The sequence below is a fragment of the Dipodascopsis tothii genome, assembly GCF_038497935.1.
Source record: "Dipodascopsis tothii strain CBS 759.85 unplaced genomic scaffold V1510scaffold_1, whole genome shotgun sequence".
Taxonomy (NCBI): domain Eukaryota; kingdom Fungi; phylum Ascomycota; class Lipomycetes; order Lipomycetales; family Lipomycetaceae; genus Neoaidaea; species Neoaidaea tothii.
This window is the reverse complement of record NW_027117985.1, coordinates 718,077-733,596: the sequence shown is the minus strand read 5'-3', so window position 1 is coordinate 733,596 and position 15,520 is coordinate 718,077. Positions and strand designations below refer to the sequence as shown.

The window sequence follows — 15,520 nt, the reverse complement described above, 5'->3', positions numbered from 1 at the left end:
CTAATCCCTAATCCCTAATCCCTAATCCCTAATCCCTAATCCCTAATCCCTAATCCCTAATCCCTAATCCCTAATCCCTAATCCCTAATCCCTAAATCCCTAAATCCCTAATCCCTAATCCCTAATCCCTAATCCCTAATCCCTAATCCCTAATCCCTAATCCCTAATCCCTAATCCCTAGTACCTGGTACCTAATCGAGCAAATGTCGTTTACTATAATACAAATGACCGTCACCATCCAAATGCCTCGGAATGAAATTCGACATTATAACCGTCCCACAAGAGAGACGCACAGGCGTTCCGTGCCACCCTAACCATCTCTGCCGGACCACAGGCCGTGACAACAACTTTCACATCTTTATCGCCATTTGCTGCACTCACAGAGTCGGTAACGTTTCGCGTAACGTAGGATTTGACATCTGGACGACCATCTCTGCTGGTAATCCATACTTTAAAATCAACTCCATACTTTTCGGAGTCTAAGTCAACCCAGTTTCTATACTCCTCGTGCGGTATTATCCACATGAACTCGATTGCTTTCCCATTTGAATACTGATTTGATTTCTGAGCCAACGCAATTGCTTCAGGAAACGCGTAAGATATGCCCGTGCCTCCAGACAAAAATATCACTTTTGTGGCCGACCTAAAGCTTGGCGGAGATCCATATGGCCCTGATACCTGGACTGAGTGATTCTCATCATTGTCTTCAAAGAGCCGACGGGAAAACCCTTCTCGAGCTCGTATAATCAGATCGAGAGTGTTCGCAGCCCTAAACGGTTAGTGACCCATCGTTTAGCTTTGACTACATACGGTAGTGACGCTATAGTAAATGGGTGTCTCTGAAGCATCGCGATCTGCGCTATCGAAATATAAACAAACTGGCCTGTTCGCCAATGGATATCTCGGATTGAGGAATTGAGTTGCAGTGACAGTTTTACAGTTTTCCCTGGTAATTTCCTAGAGCTCGCGATCAGTGTATACGAGCTCTTTATCCGATTGAGTCGATCTGAGAGAAACACGATCGCGCACAAGATCACATAGGGCTTGCATCTTGTCCAGTGGAAATATAAGAATGGCAGCGGAATCACAAGAAACCAGATGTGGGTCCACAAAAATAGTTCATAGAGTTTCGTCCTCAGGGGTGCCAATGAAGTTGTTAGAAGGACTGAAAACGCTATTGTCGCAATAAGGCCTACAACGGCTTCGTTGTTCAGCTGTAGCCTCACCGTAAGTGGAATCACTGAGCAATAAAAGCCGACGTGTAGCAAGGCTGTTATACAAACAACCCTTCCAACGTGTCGATGAAGTATTAAATACCCATCATGTGACCACCCACTCCAAGCCACCAACAGCCCCGTCTTCGAGCCAAGAAGAAATAGAAGAGGCAGATTGGCAATCGACATAAGTCCGCATCTGTTCGCGAATACTTGTTTGCTGTTCGAACCTTCGTGGATGAATATGTAGAAAGCATTTAAACCAAGATAAATGCTAACCACGATTGATTTTCCATTTGATTCTAGGTACCTTCCTGGAGGCTGGTACACGGCCACTGCCTGCAGTCTTCTCAGGACCCTTTTCCTCAATCCTACTCGTCGGGAACTCAGATCGCTACTCTTGGTTGTATTAGGTAGTAGGGGATCTTTCTCCGGATCGGGATGCACGGCTGTTAAATAGCGTATACGGTAGAAATGCCCGCCAGCAATACATAAGAAAATACCTGCGATTATAATATTATAGGTCCAGTAAAAGTTTCGCGACCAGTCTCGACCCGCATCATCCATATTCAGACCATTTTGTGATTCATTGCTCATTCGCAGCCGCCGAAAGGCGTGCACATGTAAGCCATGCAAAGTAATCATCGCGTATAAGAATAATGCGATCAAAACGAATACACAGTCGTATCATGGCACATCTATATATCCAAAACCTTTGTAACTCATGATGGTGATTTTCTCATATGATGTTTGTTGAACTAAAATTGTGTAACTTTAAAGACTCAGCGAAGACTTTCGTCCTGATATTCCTCCGTAGACAGATGGCAAGAGAGATGAAACTACTTTATCTCATTCCGTACGTCCTAATAAATATCTAGCGCCTGCTCATGACCTCTAATGATTTGGCCGGAGAAACTAATAGGTCATGACACATTTTCTTGAAGATTTTTATTTTTACCATCGATTGTACAATATTACGCCTTAAAACCTAAAAATCATCATGGGATAAAAACAAAAAAAACCTACTAACGGCGAGTCCATTAGCTACTACTTCTTTGTGGTTTCCATCGGACTGGTTAAAACCTGAGCTGTACCTGTAATTTGTTTTTAACAAAATGGAACTGTCGAGTCTTGCGCACTAGACCCAATGCTTCGACGTACATACGTAAAATATAGGCGCATGTTAATCCTTGTGTGAGCTAGTGCCTAAACGACTGAATCTCTGTTAGTCACACCTGGGGCAGCCGTCAGTGTCTCTTATCGTTTGGCACGGCTTGTTTGGCGCATATGTAGCAGTTTTCCACAAAGATTCAGGGGTTACGCGCGAAGTCATAGCAGCTTGCCTACAATCTAAGTACAACCGCCGAGACAGGTTCTCGGCTTATCGTGCTGCAATGTCACCAAGCAATCTCTGTCTGGCAGCCTACCGTTGGCGCTTGATGGTATACGAGCATTCCCGAGAATATCTAGCTGTTTTGGAGAGTACGTTTGACTATACTGACCTCATGCCACCATTTATGTTCCCTCACCCATTTGTATCTAAATCTACATGTGCTATCTGCGCGCTGCCAAGAGCATACGTACATGTGCTGGCGCAAGCTTCAGCGTAGCAATAGTAGGCATATCTTTGGCATATTCACCATAATCTACATGAGATCACTTCTGTGAGCAACTCTCATCAGTTCGTTTTTGTGAGCTCCACCGGTACAGGCCATTTTACGCAACGTCGAGTTGAAAGTTTGCGAATCTGCTACGCTTGAAGGCACCATTTTATGTTAACGCTAATACAAAAAAGGCACGGTGAGTGCAGGCGCCACTGCTTAACCAGGACAAAGTTATGTCTAAGCGTCCGAGTTTCAATCCGCAGAGGAAAAGCGCACGCCTTATTTAGAGCGGCCCTCTCGGCAAACTCGTTCGCAAAGAACGTGCATTAAACCTAAATGTCCTATCTCTACTATGGCTCGAAGAAAACTGTCAAGCCCATGCACATTGCGGAGGTGACGTGTACATGTATCAAATTCATGCTGCAAAGGCACTCATTAGGCTAATAACTGCTACGCTGAGAAGTCGTATAGTTGATCAAAGGTACCGTGATAGATGCACCGAAACGATAAGACGCGTACGTTCACATCAGTATTTTTATTGGATAAGATGCTTGTACATTCGATCTATCAACCATTGTTACGTTACTAGATAGCACTGCATTTGTGTTCGCGAACAAATCTCGTAACGATAAGACTACCAGCACATCCTCGACTTTCCATAAATATGATACATGCCCTGTCGTTTCAGTACTCATCAGAGACGCAGCAATTTCGAAATGGGTTTCTTGTCTGATTTTTTCCGAAACCCAGACCAAATATCATGGTACAACCCACTGGGCTGGCCCTACACTGAGGAACAGATCAAAGCCGATCCCACCCTAGATCCTTACTATGATCCACCGGGATGGGTTCCTTCAAGAGCACGTGTGTTCTTTTCAGTCTTTTGGGAGTCTATTCGTAAGCCTCCTGGTGAGCGCAGATATGTTCAGAAGTTGGATCGCGGCCTGCTTTTCTATCTTATGTTTTCATATATGATCAAAAGTCTGGACCAAAAAAACATCTCTAATGCTTACGTGTCTGGCATGAAGGAAGATGTGAGCGCTTTAACTCTACCTCGCTAACAATCAGCTAAATCTCGATGGAAACGAATACAATTACTTCACGACTCTTTTCAATTGCGGATATTTGGTTGGGTCTGTGCCAGCACAATGGTCGTTGCGCTTTGTTCGCCCCTCCCTAATGATTCCTGCTATGGAATGTACTTGGACAATTTTTGTCATGCTCCTCTCGCGGGCAACTTCGGCAAGATATATTTATATTTTCCGTTTCTTCCAAGGAATGGCCGAAAGTATCTGCTATCCAACTATGATGATGATTCTTGGAAGCTGGTATAAACCTGACGAGATCGCAAAGCGTGTTGTCATTTGGGACATGAGCTGGAACCTGGCCTCCATGTTCTCCGGTTATATTCAAGCCGGTGTCTATACAAATCTAGACGGTATAAACGGACTTGCTGGCTGGCAATGGCTGTTTATTGTCGATGGCTGTATTTCGCTTCCAGTTGCACTTACAGGTCTTTATGCAATTCCTGACTTTCCGACAACTACTAAAGCGAGATGGTTGAGTGAGCGAGACATTGCTTATAGTATCAGGAGAATGAAAGAAGTCGGAAAGAAAGGTACTAGAAAAATGACTGTTCGCAGATTTATCCAGATCTTTACTGGTTGGAGGTTCTGGTCTTTCCTCTTGCCATACAGTTTGTACATTGTTGGCGCAGGTGATTATATGAATCTTTGGCTTGAGGACATTGGATATAGCGTGCAAATGACCAACATCCTACCTACAATTGGCTCTGCGGTCGCACTCGTTTCGGGCTACATTTTAGCGATTATCTCAGACATCACATTATGGAGATGGCAGATCGCGATGGCTGCTTTGGTTCCATACGTCTTCGGTAATCTTGTGCTAGCAATTTGGGATGTACCTTTTGGCCTGAAGTTTGCTGCGAATATCATCCCGTATATCGGAAGCTCGTTTTTTAGTCAGTTTATGGCCTGGATTTCTGAGATCTTTCAAGATGACACAGAACTACGGGGCTTCTTGCCGGCGATCGGCAATACGCTGTGGTATTGTAACTATGCTTGGTTTCCAGTTGTAGCCTTCCCCGCAAGCAAGGCCCCGCACTATCCGTGGGGATACTGGGCCGCTTTTGGTCTTGCTATCGCTAATATGGTGACTATCTACACATGTCGCATGGCGCATATGTGGGACGTGAAACGGAGAGGTTTGGTGAAGAATAAGTTTGGGATGTACGTTGAGCGGGAAGATCTCGTGGAATATTTGGAGGACGAGCCATCTTTAACTTCCAGGGACGTAAAGTTGACGGGAGTTGTCGAAGCTGTGCACGAGCTTGATTCTTCCAACTACGACATCGAGAAAAACATGCACCACCGCACTTCAATAGCAAAGCCCTAAACCTACTTTAATAATACGATTGTCACGTAACATCCATGATAGGAATAAATTAAACTAGAATTTTAAACATACATCTTTAAAACCGACCGGTTGAGAGACTCTTCCCGAGGATCTGGACTCGCATATGATTCGTATTTCGATGGGGAAGTATTATGCAGTGCGTTCAGGTATGTCTGCAACTCATTTATATGCACTGATCAGATAGGCCGCAAAGTCGGGATATTCACAACATGGGAAACTGCTAAGCAGCAGGTTTCAGGCTACCCGAATGCTGAATATAAGTCCTTTCAATCCCTCAAAGAAGCTGATAGCTATATAAATGGCAGAGATGTCTTTGGAAGTCATGGTAAGGTACTTAAGAGGAACATAAGCGACTTCCAGCCGACCAAAAACAATGAGGATAGCAGATCCGCCAACACTAAGAGGATCCAGACAAGCAATGTCGCTGATCTCTTTCATGCTACTCCGTCCTCTCATTCACGACGCTTCTCTAGCACTGCATCGCTACCTAGAAAGCAATGCTATGCAGTGAAAGTCGGAAGAGAGCGAGGCGTTTACGATTCATATGAAGAAGCATATAAACAAGTTCACGGATTTTCGAAAGCTGTTTTTCAAGGGTTTGACGATTACGAAGAGGCAAACGCCTGGCTGGAAGATAACCGCATGTCTAGCGATCCAGAGTCTGAAGAGTATATAGAGCAGACCCGAAGTAATACTGGGCATGGTGGTTTCGAATGCCAGCCTACGCTTAAAATTTACACGGATGGCGCATGTTCAGCAAACGGTCAAAAAGCAGCAAAGGCAGGCTTCGGAGTTTTTTTTGGCCCAGGTGATCATAGGTATATGTGACCAATGATATGTTTGACACTAGAAACCAATCCGGGCCTGTGCCGCTCTCTGAAAAGCAAACAAATCAGAACGCTGAGCTTCTAGCGATTCTGAAAGCTTTACTAGCATTGAAGCCATCGGAAAACGCTGAGATTTATACAGATTCAAAGTATTCCATAAGCGGTATTGATTTTCACGTTCTTGCTAACGGGTGGCAGCAATCGAAGAATGGTCTAAAATTTGGGTCAAAAATGATTGGAAAACTGCGAAAGGCGACTCAGTGGTGAACATGAACTTGATCAAGCAAATTCTTACAAGGCTACAAAAGTTGCGTCAGCATGCGAAAGTTACGTTTCACCACATCAAGGGTCACAGCGGCCAATATGGAAACGTAGACGCGGACAGACTTGCTAGAGAGGGAGCTCGACAGTCGCACCCAAAAACATAGTTCCACTCCGCTGTATCGTGGATTAATAATAGTGTGGCTGAGATATGATCTTCAATGAGAACTTGGTTTTTGCCGTCGTAGGAATCATGATGTAGCGACTGATAACTTAGTGGGAGCGCATTATGACCAGATCCACAATAGGTCAGCTACATAAGGCGGCTAATCAGATCAGCTTTTCTGGGAGAGGCCACAGGGATAAGGATTCAAAGCAGAGAGCACACGTAATCAGAAACACAAATGCAACGAATGTGTTTACTCTTGGCCTGTGCGTAACAATCATGACATTAAAAATCATAATAGCGTTGTCGTCACAAATGTATATTTTCTCATAGATTTAATATCAAGTTTTGGCTTTTCCTTCTAATTACAAATTTGCCGCCCCAAAGCAAATTTTTTTTTCGGCTGTGCTCAGCTGAATCCATTGAAGACGAGGTCGCTAAATTCGAATATCCAAAGGGTTTTAGCTACGTCTATGCTTGGGGGGGGCGCTTCAAGCGTGAAAAGTGATAGTACGACATAGTGTCATCGGTCTCCCTCTATCCATCGAGAAGACTCTCACCACGAAGCATCCATCAATAAATCCAGGTGAGAGTGTTTGCATTTACATACTCTGTCTCCCTAGTCGGTCGGAAGACGGGGACTTTATATCGCGAGAATCCAGGTTTCAATAGCAACCTGTCTGTCTGCGCTGAGTACAACTGTCCCGATACTGTGAATCAAAGTATAACTCATCCCACGAATCTCGTTTCTTTGGCTGATCGCTTCATCGAGAATCATCTTACCGAAGACTTTTGGGATCTTCTATAACTGAGTCTATCATTTACTATACAGTCCCCTTTTGATGTTACAAGACGGCACATAGTTGGGTGTCTGGTCATCCAAAAGTTACACAACTTCATCGCATGATTTGACCATAACCGCCATCCAAGGTACATCGCAGAATCTGTTTATATTTTGCCGGGAGTCGGCTTGAGTATTGAAAACGTCAATTAGCGGAGAACCTACATCTCTCACGACCGAAACACAGATCGGTGTGGTCTGGTCTACTGTCGAATTTATCGCCAATCAAAACTCGACGCAGGCCATCGTATTACAAAAACTTTTATTTCATTACATACATTGATCAAATCGTACCATCCTTCTGAGTTACGATGGACACAGCCGAAGAATATCTTGAAGCAAGCAGCGACCGCCAGAGCCACACGGCAATGCATGAGCAAAATAAGACTGATGATCAAGTCGATAAGCGGTCTGACGACAGTACCGCTGGAATTACTGAATCAACTACAAAATCGACGCAGAGATCGGCGGCAGTAAACCATGGCGGCGTCTTCGCTGTCAACGATGATTCAGTCATACAGCATGAACCCTCGAGACATGTTGACTATTTATCCCACAACTGGCAAGAATCGGATCTGTCATCTTCTTGGAGATATGTCGTTTTACGACGGAAGAACGTTGCAAACAGTGCGCGATTGGAAAATGCCTCTTGGCGTACATGGACGAAGGCGAAGTACAATTTGAAGACAGTTTCTCCTGAAAGTGTTAACTGGTAATCTTCGTTACCGAGTATTTACTGACGATAAAGGCTCAAAGACTACGATGTTACGTGGCTATATGGGCCTCTGTTCACTCCACAAAAGGGCGTTTATCACCCTTCCCCACCCACGAGCAAATTGGTAACACCGCCTGGTCGCGTATCTTCATCGGCCCCTTCATATAAGAAGCCCATCTTGAAAAAACGGAGCATGTCCGAAGTGATGCTCAATAGATCAAGGTCATCTTCTAATCTGATAAAACAAGCTGCTGCATCTGTGAAGGCTCAAAGGCACCTTCGGATGCCCGGAACACGGCCCACTACTGCGTCATATTCCGCGAAGCAGTCGACATTTCCAGAAGCTTTGCCAATGTCATCGGTTGGTCGGCTGTACGAGATAACTCCTACTGCAGCGTCTCCTTCATCTAGAGGTGACAAGCCGAATGCTGAGCGTCGCATCCATTTTAGTGACCGCGTTGAGCAGTGTATAGCACTGGAAGCTAAAGACTATGATGAAGATGGACCGACTTCTGTATCCACCTCGCCTGCTGTCTCTACTGACGATGAACGCTCGGACAACGAAGAGGAGGAACCCGGGCTTTTTTTGATGGTTCGATCTGCTTCAGGCTCATTTCAAAGACCAGCTTCGCTGGAGCCCCATACAATTGCTAAACTTCCTTCTACCAGGCTAAAATATGTTAGAGACCACCCTGATCCTGATGAATTTGACAGTGGGTATTCAAAGGTGTCAGTAGCATACTTCCAGTTAGGCGAGTCATCAGTTCAAGCAGGACATCGCAGTCGTTCGCATTCTCGAGGCTCACGAACATCAAATCACGACTCAACTTCGACGACCTTGGGACGATCTGCCTCAGGTTCCTCAGTGTTGAATAGCCAGACATCACACCCACATTCACATTACCTCGAAGATGCGACTGGACAAACTAACTATGCTGACTCCGACTCGACTTCAGATACAGATTCTACTATTTCAGCGGACTCTGAAGAGAGACAAGATGTCACTAACACCCCCAGCCTGGCACGATCAGCGTCGGGCTTTAGTACGGTATTCGATGACTCTGACTCTGAGAATGAAAATTTCCGGGAGGATGTGAATATTGCTAAACCGTCAACTGATAGAGTCGATGGTCGGGATCCGTTATCAAAAAATGATATTATGGTGGATGACGACGACGACGACGAAGTTGAAATGGACAAGTCCCTACTGAACTCTTTGCGGCGTGATTCAGTGATTCTCACGCACGGAAGAATTAATGACATGGCTTCTGGCAACTCAAAGGCAATACTGAGCAGGACATCGTCCAGCGTATCCAATCTTAATAAGATGAGGTTTAATGGTCTAGGATCAGCGAATGTTCCTAATGACGAAACCAGTGATTACTTGTTTCAGTCCAGCACTAGTCTTAGTGCAACAGCATCTGGCGCCAACTCCATCGCGGGAGCAACCTTTGAGACAAATGAGGGCTTGGAAACTGCGGATATTGTGAATTCCGAACTACCGAGTTCTGAAGTACCTACTGAAACTCAAGAAAATTTAGTTCAGGGTCGAGGAATTGGGCTTAGTATAGGTTCCATTATGAAACTGATCTCTGACGTTGCACATTTGTTTTGGAACGCCGGTTGGAGTTGAAGGCAGCATTGCATTTCTTACGGCTAAAAATTTTGTTTTATAAATTGGTTTTACCCCGGCATTAGAAAATTCATATATTATTATTTTGTTGTATTTTAATCCAAAAAAAACTCCAATTCAGCTTAATAATGATAGTCCTCGGGTTGTTAGCTAAGCGGTTGCTATCGACGTCAATTAAATCTGTCGCTATTGACAAAGACCCCTCCTCGTTTGACCTGTAATATGTGTTCGACGTATACACATACTGGATGCATTCACGATAGGGCAATCTAAGGACGGTTGAGGCCATAAATTGGACTGTGACAGAAAGTCATGCTAGTTATTACACATGATTAAATGGAGAAATTCGATTGTATCCCGTTCCACCCGGGCAACTGTATTTTCTGTCTGTGGGCAAACTTGAGATAGACACAGCCTATGTATGTGTTCACATGGACAACTATCCGTCTGCACCCTAAAAGAGTTAGATATCCACTTTTTGATTTGCTTTAAATCTTTATTTTTCTATGTGTGGAATCGGTAGACAAGACTTGCTTGACATGAGTTGTAGTACATGCTTAAGGGTGCAAGTCCCTTTACTGGTAAACACTTTCATATGGAATGGGGTATAATATGTGTGCCCAAAGTTATCGGATTAATTGGAGAAAGGACGCGGTGGTCAACGATACGGTTTGAAGATTTAAGTCCGTCATGTGTTCGCCCTTGCTTCAATAGCAGAGCTGAAGACTCTTGAACGCTGCACACCATTAACTAATGGAAATACCGTAGATAGGCTGCTGTCTACCACCACGACGACTCATCGAATACGATTAAACGCTAACTTACACTGTTGACTGTCAGCTGCTTTCAACTGGGATAAGTTCCTTCATACAAACATCAGTAGTGTATCTACTTCGCAAACAATATCGAACTGCCAGTTTGCATTCAAAAATAAGCCACGATCAGCGAAATATGATACAATCGAAGATACATGTCAATCAAACAAAAAATTGTCTCGCAACGCTATAGGGTTCTCATGTAAATATAAATTCTATTTAAAAGATGACACTGTGTGCTCGCGTTGCCATTCCCTGGTCTAAAAAGCTATGACACATCACAGGACTCACATATCTGCACCGTACGCATCCACACGGCCACATGCGCAGTTAGTTATCCCAGCTACGCTGTGCACTAGCTTCTCACGCTCCACCAAGTAAACTATCCCAGTTCTAACTATACAAATTCTGTATGAGCGTCATGCAGAATTTATCATGTGAACACTGGACTTTCGTTATACTCGATGAATTTGCATGAAATTTCTTTGCCCTTAAATATCACCGTATATATTTGATTGCAAGCCTTAAGAATCGCTGGATAGCGCCTCAGTTTTACTATAACTTTACGGGTAAACAGATACGTACGCTTGTCCCTGCAACCTGAAGGTGGCGAGGCGTCTGCGTTATATGTATCACTCGCCCGTTCATGCGCCCCTTATACTACCGAAAGCGACATCGTATGATCGTTACACGGCAGTATTTGGATTAGTATGTATTTTCGGAGTATTCCACATGGGCATTATTGTCCAGCACATTTTATGAAGCTACATGCCAGCCTCTACTAACTGGCTGGAACTTATGCTTTCATGGTCCTCATAAGTCACAATACCACTTGATCTCGATCGGTTAGATACAACACCATAAAGGGAACAGCAAGCACACTAGCGCGATTTTTATGTTTGCTGTCGAACTCTGAAAGACTGGAGGAGTACTGGTCAGCCGCTAGGCTAGCTATAGACCTCTTAAGTGCCTGAAGGCCCGCGACTTAGTACCGTCGCGCCAACGCAAGCTGAGTGCTACTAAGTTCTTCACAATTCTTTCGTACCGAATCTAGATATGACATTACCTTCACAGAACTCATTAAGATAACTTCAATTCACTCGATTGTTATCCTATTTATTTTACAGACCACACATACAGCCAGACCCTATTTCTCCCTCTATAATTTCTCATCTGTTATATAATAACTACAAAGCATCTGGAGTGACTAGTACGCGAATGCAATAATAAGAACATTTGGTGGCCAGCGAGCATGCCTATTTGCCACACTTGCAAAACTCACTAAATCGAATATACCGAAATTGATGGCAAATATCTTCTGAACAGTTTCTGGGAGACGTGATCACACAAATAACGACCCATTCCAATCATCGTCTAGGGATATAGCGAGGAAGGAGGTTGATGCTACCATTCGTTCGCCATGGTCGAAAATGATAGCTCACCGATGACTGACATCGAGAGAACAATTGCTCAGATTCAAAGTCCTGAAGACACAGGTAAGCAGAGTGATTACCGGCAGCGCAGATATTTCAACTACAATTGAACCTGTGCATACCCTGGCGTAATGATCAAGTCTTAGAAAATGATTCAGGGGAACATAAGATTGAAGAGCAGCGCTGATTTCACGATTTTAAAGCTCTAATTATTATGGTGGAGTGCTGACGTTAAGTTCGAAAAATGGCGATTTTTTCCCTTCATTCCTCGGTTGATGTAAGTAATGTAGATCGCTGAAGTGTCGCTTTTCAGAATAAGCAAGCTCGAGCAATCGAACCTAACACCGCAGAACGAAGAGTCAGCAAGATACTTTGTGGATGGGGGTGGACTCTTACACCTGCGTAATCTCATACTGTCAGATCAGTGCTCCGGAAACATGCTCTCATACGCATTGATGTCTTTTCAAAAAGTTCTGGAACACGAGCTTGGGTGGGAATATGTTGATACAACCCTTAATGAAAGGGTAAGTTCACAAGGCCACGGCTTAGTTTTCAGTAGCTAACTGTCATGCAAGCTGATGAAGATCGTACTCACAGAGAAACAAGCCAATATCATACGCGCTGCTATGTCTGTGATTGTTAGCACAGTTTCTCATGGAGCCCTGGCTGAGCCCAACAAACGAGCGCCAAAGACTGGATATAAGGCGCTGGAAAACTCCACGCGTGTGTATCCTGATTTTGTTCAGACTATCGTGAGTGGGCTCTCGTCCACCGATAGCCAGCTATCACTTACATGTCTCCAACTTCTGAATGCGGTTCTACATGATATCGTCCGATCTCCTCCAGCTTCGATAGACTCTCCTTCGGCTTCAGACACGGAGATCTCATCGGGTGAAGATATTTCTGTAGATCAGATGGTGGACAACTGGCCGCAGATCATAGAGAATCTTCAGGACGCTGGGTTCATGGAAGCTGTTTCATTACTTATGCAGGATAATGCCCTACCGATGGGGACTGACTTCAACAAATATCTCAGTGAATTTCAGGACCTTATACGAACTGTATTGCAAGGGTGGCGACGCAGAAATATAAATTTTGCACGGGATTCTCACAAGGATGCGTTGAACGGTTTGTATTTTATTTGCAAGGAGCAGCTGCATCTTAAAGTGCTGGACAGTCCCTCACAACTATTGCAATCTAGTGCACAGCAAACTCCAGTCGTTGTAATGGGTGGTAAATCACTCTCAAACAATGAGCTAGGCGTTTGGAAGAAACTCGGTTTCAAGTCTTCGAACTGTGAGCACCCAGAAAGAGAGTTTGAGCAGACTGGTTGGCTGGGGTTACTTGATCTTACAGATTATATCCGTCAGACAGGTCGGTCCAAGTTCACTTCAATTCTTGCAGATCAGTGGGTACATAAAGAACGTTCCCAATTTCCTTTCGCCCAAGCTAGTGTGTCCGTGACGAAAATATTATGTGATCTCTTCGGGATTTTCCCAGAGTCAGTACCCTCGACGAGGGATATATCGACAGATAGTACCTCCAATTGTTTACACACAGATACGTCTGAGATATTCAAACATTTAGGGCATGTGTACTCCGAAGGTGGTATGTTCTCGACGATTTCGGATGAACCATGCACGACAAAAGTCAGTGGTCGAAACACTCAGTCGTTGGACTCATTTGCGTCTTACACTTCCGGTTCTTCAATGTTTGGAGGTCTTTCACGGGGTGGGGATGACTATGTCGACACTGCTCATACGTCACGCGTGGAGAGTCATATTACAGTTCCAGATCGAGATTCGTACGCAAGGTCAGATCGTACGAACTTTCTCCAGCCACTACTTCTATATTGGTCCTCGTTGCACACTGCTGGCGTTAACGCGTTTCTTAGATTTTGGAAAGAATCAGAGGCCGTCATGTCCCCTGATGGCGACAATACTTCAGAAGACGATGATTTCAACAAACTCAAGGAATTAATTGTCATTCTGTTTGACTTTGTTTCCGATATGGTAAACTCAGAAGCTGGCAAAGAAGTGATTTTGCAGGTCGGAGATTATATTTCGCATATCTCCTACTCTCGGCTCCGTAAAGTCCAGCTGGATGCGATTGATCCCGTTCGGTTAGGTGTTTCTTCGGAGCAAGACATACACAAGCTGAGACGGAAGTACGCACACGAAGTGTTTGAATTCGTACGTGAACAGAGAATAAGGTGTCTTTTAGAGGGTGCCTGGTTTTACAACAATAATCCTTCTCTTTTCAATATCGGACAAGCGGCTGGAAAAGCCTCCGCTGGGAGCACACCAAGAAGTTTGGCTAAAGCAGTCACTGATCGAACCCAGTCTACAATTCTTTCGCAAGAAGCTGCAAGCATCAGCACTTCCAACTCTTCTAGCACCCTACGTACAAGTGGTAATATGGCATCAAATATAGCTGCAGGCATCGCAAGCTCTGCAGCTGCTTCCAGTGTTTCAATCAGCAATCCTGCCTCCGCGATTAGTGCCTCCGGAGGGAGTATGATCGGAGTCAAAAAATGGAAATTTGTCTGTCTCTCATACAACCGGCGGCAACTCTTATGGGGTGATTATTCCAAACGTTTACCGGGAAAACGTACACCTAACATTGACGAGCTCACTGGAGTGATAGAATTGAGCTCGATTGCCAACGTCACTGTCTCCGCAAATGTGAACACTGTACAAACATCATTGAAGGATATAATCGGGGCTCCATATGCTAGGACACAAGATGCTTCTTCATCTACCATCCCAACTGATATCTCCAGTGGAGTTATAGGTACTGTAAACACGGTACCATCGACTGCAAATGTCACGAGTACCTTCAAAGCCTCGGGCCAAGGCTTAGGTCCATCAGAGTCGAGCATGGCAGTTGAGTCCCTACTCCAAACCTCATCATTTGCAGGTTTAAAACTTCTGGGCAGCAACAAGGACGGTGATAGATTGTCTCAGTCATTGTCTTCCAACACCTCGTCAGGACGGTCAAGGATGCCTAGTGGCGCTCAGATTGGCCAACCGTCTCCTAATCAGTCGTCATCGAGGAATACAGGAACAACAGCAAACTTGTCATCGTTTGCCTCGAATATTGCTAGCGCTTTAAGTATAGCGAGTAGCAGCGAGCGCTTTGTTTACAAACTCACTCTTTACGGATACCAACCAGACTCATCGCCTAGTTTAGTACGTGAAGTCCCCATAATGCAAATATTTCCACAGGCTTCGGAATCGGCTGCGGAGTGGTATGATGGGCTCAGTATGCTTCTAGGTCGAAACGGGTTCTCTAATCAGAGTTCAATTAACCGTACGAACTTGCCATCTGCTTCACGCCGGTCATCAAGTGCGACGACTAGGACGACATCGATTGATATGCCGATAAGCATGGCATCGCCTGTCTCACAACCCAATAACCCACAGATTACTTCAATTCCGATGTCTCGAAACCGTTCGTCGAGTACGTCGAATGACAGCACTCAGGGTAACCGCAGAGACAGTTTACAGTCAAACCCGAATAGATTAACTCCATTAGTCGCGAACGTTGCGCCGCCTCTTCTTTTCGAAGAAAGC

The 15,520-nt window shown here is 44.6% G+C and overlaps 4 protein-coding genes across 4 annotated transcripts; 3 read left to right on the top strand and 1 right to left on the bottom strand.

The window, feature by feature from the left end:
• Positions 1–139: 139 nt before the first annotated feature.
• V1510DRAFT_409684 (FAD-binding domain-containing protein) lies at positions 140–2,154 on the bottom strand. Its single transcript, XM_066932601.1, has 2 exons — positions 811–2,154; positions 140–769 (listed from the first exon to the last, which is right to left on the bottom strand). Exons 1-2 carry the CDS (start codon positions 1,857–1,859, stop codon positions 232–234), a joined length of 1,587 nt encoding a protein of 528 aa, XP_066791922.1. The 5' UTR covers positions 1,860–2,154; the 3' UTR covers positions 140–231.
• A 1,003-nt stretch (positions 2,155–3,157) lies between these two features.
• V1510DRAFT_81004 (major facilitator superfamily domain-containing protein) lies at positions 3,158–5,704 on the top strand. The gene is made up of 3 exons (XM_066935809.1): positions 3,158–3,852; positions 3,887–5,400; positions 5,486–5,704. The coding sequence occupies exons 1-2, from the start codon at positions 3,490–3,492 to the stop codon at positions 5,231–5,233; spliced, it is 1,710 nt and encodes a 569-aa protein (XP_066791921.1). The 5' UTR covers positions 3,158–3,489; the 3' UTR covers positions 5,234–5,400; positions 5,486–5,704.
• Positions 5,705–7,717: 2,013 nt separating this feature from the next.
• V1510DRAFT_358855 (uncharacterized protein) lies at positions 7,718–8,752 on the top strand (the record flags this gene model as incomplete). Its single annotated transcript, XM_066930945.1, has 2 exons — positions 7,718–8,061; positions 8,098–8,752. Coding segments are annotated over 2 exons (999 nt in total), but the record flags the coding sequence as incomplete, so codon positions are not given.
• A 2,864-nt stretch (positions 8,753–11,616) lies between these two features.
• V1510DRAFT_388287 (ELMO/CED-12 family-domain-containing protein) lies at positions 11,617–14,626 on the top strand (the record flags this gene model as incomplete). The annotated part of the gene is made up of 5 exons (XM_066931713.1): positions 11,617–12,008; positions 12,182–12,222; positions 12,296–12,469; positions 12,521–14,255; positions 14,457–14,626. Coding segments are annotated over exons 1-5 (2,196 nt in total), but the record flags the coding sequence as incomplete, so codon positions are not given.
• Between the last annotated feature and the right edge of the window lie 894 nt (positions 14,627–15,520).

What these genes read in the sequence shown, in the direction of transcription:
- V1510DRAFT_409684 (XM_066932601.1), bottom strand. Translation starts at nt 1,859, where the DNA reads ATGATTACTTTGCATGGCTTACATGTGCACGCCTTTCGGCGGCTGCGA. An exon ending in TTTACTATAGCGTCACTACC is followed by an intron (nt 770 to 810) that starts GTATGTAGTCAA and finishes CTAACCGTTTAG; the next exon opens with GGCTGCGAACACTCTCGATC.
- V1510DRAFT_81004 (XM_066935809.1), top strand. Translation starts at nt 3,490, where the DNA reads ATGCCCTGTCGTTTCAGTACTCATCAGAGACGCAGCAATTTCGAAATG. An exon ending in TGTCTGGCATGAAGGAAGAT is followed by an intron (nt 3,853 to 3,886) that starts GTGAGCGCTTTA and finishes GCTAACAATCAG; the next exon opens with CTAAATCTCGATGGAAACGA.